This window comes from Myotis davidii, unplaced genomic scaffold (genome assembly GCF_000327345.1).
Source record: "Myotis davidii unplaced genomic scaffold, ASM32734v1 scaffold265, whole genome shotgun sequence".
Classification (NCBI taxonomy): domain Eukaryota; kingdom Metazoa; phylum Chordata; class Mammalia; order Chiroptera; family Vespertilionidae; genus Myotis; species Myotis davidii.
Genome location: NW_006296627.1, coordinates 4698593 through 4702298, shown reverse-complemented (window position 1 = coordinate 4702298; position 3706 = coordinate 4698593). Strand labels below are relative to the sequence as shown.

At 59.0% G+C, this 3706-nt stretch overlaps 1 protein-coding gene across 1 annotated transcript in view; it reads left to right on the top strand.

The window, feature by feature from the left end:
• Nucleotides 1–3706, top strand: part of MYBPC3 (myosin binding protein C, cardiac) — a 26778-nt gene that overhangs the window by 9520 nt on the left and 13552 nt on the right. The window contains 4 exon segments of the mRNA XM_015569479.1: nucleotides 279–503; nucleotides 1212–1318; nucleotides 1408–1437; nucleotides 2676–2815. Coding sequence (XP_015424965.1) covers nucleotides 279–503; nucleotides 1212–1318; nucleotides 1408–1437; nucleotides 2676–2815 — 502 coding nt within the window.

Here is a 3706-nt window from a genome sequence, read left to right as displayed (position 1 = left end):
TGAGGCCGCGGCCGCGGGGGGTGGGGTGGGGGGAGCACACGGCCCCACGGCCCAGGACAGGAATCATGCCAGCCCGGATCGAAGGGTCACTTTGACACCCCGAGCTTCACCTTCCTCATCTGTGAAAGGGGGAGGCTGAGGCTGCCACCCCAGCGGACAGTGGGAAGGTCGGGTGGGCCTGGCTAGTGCCACGCACACACACTTGAGGTCCCTTCACACGCACACACGCATCTCACACACGCACACGTGTGCTTTCACATGCCCACGTGCTCTCCAAGGTTTTCCCGTCCACACCCGCACACGCCCTCCCCGCTCACCGGCTCTGCCCCGCCCCCAGAGAAGAAGCTGGAGGTGTACCAGAGCATCGCCGACCTGACGGTGGGCGCCAAGGACCAGGCCGTGTTCAAGTGCGAGGTGTCGGACGAGAACGTGCGGGGCGTGTGGCTGAAGAACGGGAAGGAGCTGGTGCCCGACAGCCGGATAAAGGTGTCCCACATCGGGCGGTGAGTGCGCGGGCCATGGGACAGCAGAGGCTGGGACAGAGACGACAGAGAGACAGACTGACACCCCGGGAGACGGAGACAGACAGAGAGATACACAGAGACACACAGAGAGACAGGGAGAAACAGACAGAGGGACAGAGAAAGAGATAGAGACAGGGACAGACAGAAGTGGACAGAGATGGACAAAAAGAGACAGGCAGACAGGCAGGGCACAGACTGAAATGGAAGGTAAAAAGAGACGAAAGGACAGACGGAAAGCTGTGGGGAGACAGAAGCACAGAGGAGAGTCCCTCAGAGCCGGAGAGAAGCAGGGAGAGAGGCAGAGGGGCTTTGCCCTGGGCCCAGCCCCTCCCCAGTGGTGACGGGGCAGGAGCCACGGGGAGGCCAGGCCTGGCGGGGGGCCCTCACTCTCGCCCACTCTCTTACTCATGCCCCGAGCATCTGGGCCGGCCCGTGCTGGGCCCAAGGTCATGGAGATTAATGAGACCAGCCTCTGTCCAGTCTCCAAGGGCCCAGCCTAGGGGACACTTCTACCCTGCCTACACGAGAGGCGCTGGAAAAGTCAAAAACAAAGAAAGAAAGCACCTAAAACACCAGAGCCCCAGTGAGCTAGGAGGGGGCCAGGGCCCCTGGAGCTCTGGCTGGGTGTCCGGGGAGGCCAGGGGTGTGTGGCCCAGTGGGACCCTCTGAGCCACTGCCGCCCTGCAGGGTCCACAAACTGACCATTGATGACGTCACGCCTGCGGACGAGGCTGACTACAGCTTCGTGCCTGAGGGCTTCGCCTGCAATCTGTCCGCCAAGCTCCACTTCATGGGTGAGCTGCGCCCCGGGGGGGGGGAAGGGGGGCCCTGTCGCTGGGCCCTGCCTTTGCCCTGGTGCCAGCTGCTCTTCCTTCTCTTGCAGAGGTCAAGATTGACTTTGTGCCCAGGCAGGGTGAGTCTCAGGGCCCCTGTGTGCCCCCTCCTCATACCCCCACCCCCGCCATGTCTCCCTCCACTCACAGAGAAGAACAGAGATCTGGGAGAGGGACCTTGAGACCCAGCCCAGCTCTGCCACTCAGGACTATGGGCCAACGATAATTCTCAGCCTCAGTTTCCTCATCTCTAAAATGGGGACCCTAATATTGTCTCCTCCATAGGGTGGTGGGAAAGATGAGAGGAGATGGTGTGTGAGCCATCAAATGGCAGCACAGATGTGAGATTTTACTATTTCTTTTCCTGCTTTTAGAAGAGTCTCTCCTACTTTCAGATAAAACTTTAACCAGGAAAATAGTCCAGGCTGAGGCATGCTCTAGAGCAGGGGTCCTCAAACTGTGGCCCGCGGGCCATAGTTTGAGGACCCCTGCTCTAGAGCATGGGTCCTCAAACTTTTTAAACAGGGGGCGAATTCACTGTCCCTCAGACCGTTGGAGGGCCGAACGATAGTTTTAAAAAAAACTATGAACAAATTCCTATGCCCACTGCACAGATCTTATTTTGAAGTAGAAAAAACAAATGTTTTCGGTGGGCTGCAGGTGGCCCGCGGGCCACCTGCAGCCCACCGAAAACATTTGTTTTTTTTACTTCAAAATAAGATCTGTGCAGTGGGCATAGGAATTTGTTCATAGTTTTTTTTAAAACTATCGTTCGGCCCTCCAACGGTCTGAGGGACAGTGAATTCGCCCCCTGTTTAAAAAGTTTGAGGACCCCTGCTCTAGAGTAGTACCTTCCAAATGGGGTTCACTTCATATAAGATACTCCGTTCAGAGGGGTTCTGTGGTAAAGTAACTTTGGGGAATACTGAACACCTGCCCCCATGCCCTCTCTTGCATAGTTAAGAAATGTGCTTAATTTTGTTTAATCCATGGTTTCTTAAACTGTTTGTTTGTTTTTCTGGCAGTACATTGATGTCCCTGCCCCTCCACCCCCCGCCCCCCAGCACAGTTTAAGAAATGCTGCACGAGGCATCCTGATAATACAACTGCCCCGGAACTTCCTGGAGTGATAGAATATTCTAGATCTTGATTGGGTGGTGCTTACACCAGTGTGTACATTTGCCAAAACTCTGCAAGCTGTATGCTCAGATCTCGGCATCTCATTGTGTGTGAATTAGGCCTCGGCCATAGAAGAGCAGGGACACGTGCTCCTCCGGGTGTCCCCTCCGCCTCTGACCTGTGTGTGTCCCCACCCCAGAGCCTCCCAAGATCCACCTGGACTGCCCCGGCCGCCAGCCGGACACCATCGTGGTGGTGGCCGGGAACAAGCTGCGCCTGGACGTCCCCATCTCCGGGGACCCTGCTCCCACTGTGATCTGGCAGAAGACCATGACACAGGTGCCGTGGCCCCTCCTCCACTTCCTGTCTGTGAAACGGGTGCTTGGGACCAGGGAGCGCCGGGACCTGCTCCCCCATGTGCGCGCCCTCCGGTGGCCCCTGGCCGGGAGTGTCGGGATGCAGCTGGCTAGGTGACGGGCAGCAGGGGAGGCGGGCAAAGGAGAAACAGAGGGGCCGCTGGGCAGGGACTCCCCCCGCCCCCCACCTGGGCTGAGTCAGCCACCTTCCCCCTCCTCCCCTTCTGTTCTGTTCCCAGGGGAAAAAGGTCCCAGCGCCTGATGCCCCAGGGGATGCAGGTGCCAGTGACGAGTGGGTGTTTGAAAAGAAGGTGAGTGAGGCTGGAGGTAGGACCGGGCTTGTTTGCACATGGGACCCCCCTTGGGCACACCACACAGGTCTGTCCGGCGTTTCACCCTCCACATCGTGGGAAGCCCTCCTGTCCGTGCTGCTGCTGGTCCTCTGCCAGCAGCCATGAGGGACCCTCCGTGGCTCTGTGAGGTCACGTTATCACCACTCAGCGGACAAGGAAACGGAGGCACAGAGAGGACACGGGGCTGTGCCTTCCCCAGACCCTGTGCTGAGCTCCTTTCCCATCTCGGGGCTGTTGGCCATCGCAGAGGCTGCAGAAGCTTCTGGAGTCCAACGAGGGCCCCCCCCCCCACGTCCCTCTCCCCAGCTGCTGTGTGAGACCGAGGGCCGGGTCCGAGTGGAGACCACCAAGGACCGCAGCATCTTCACCGTCGAGGGGGCAGAGAAGGAAGACGAGGGTGTCTACACGGTCACCGTGAAGAACCCTGTGGGCGAGGACCAGGTCAACCTGACAGTCAAGGTCATCGGTGAGGCCGGCCGGCTGGGTCCGGGCAGGGAAGGGAGAGGGGTGACCAGGGAGGG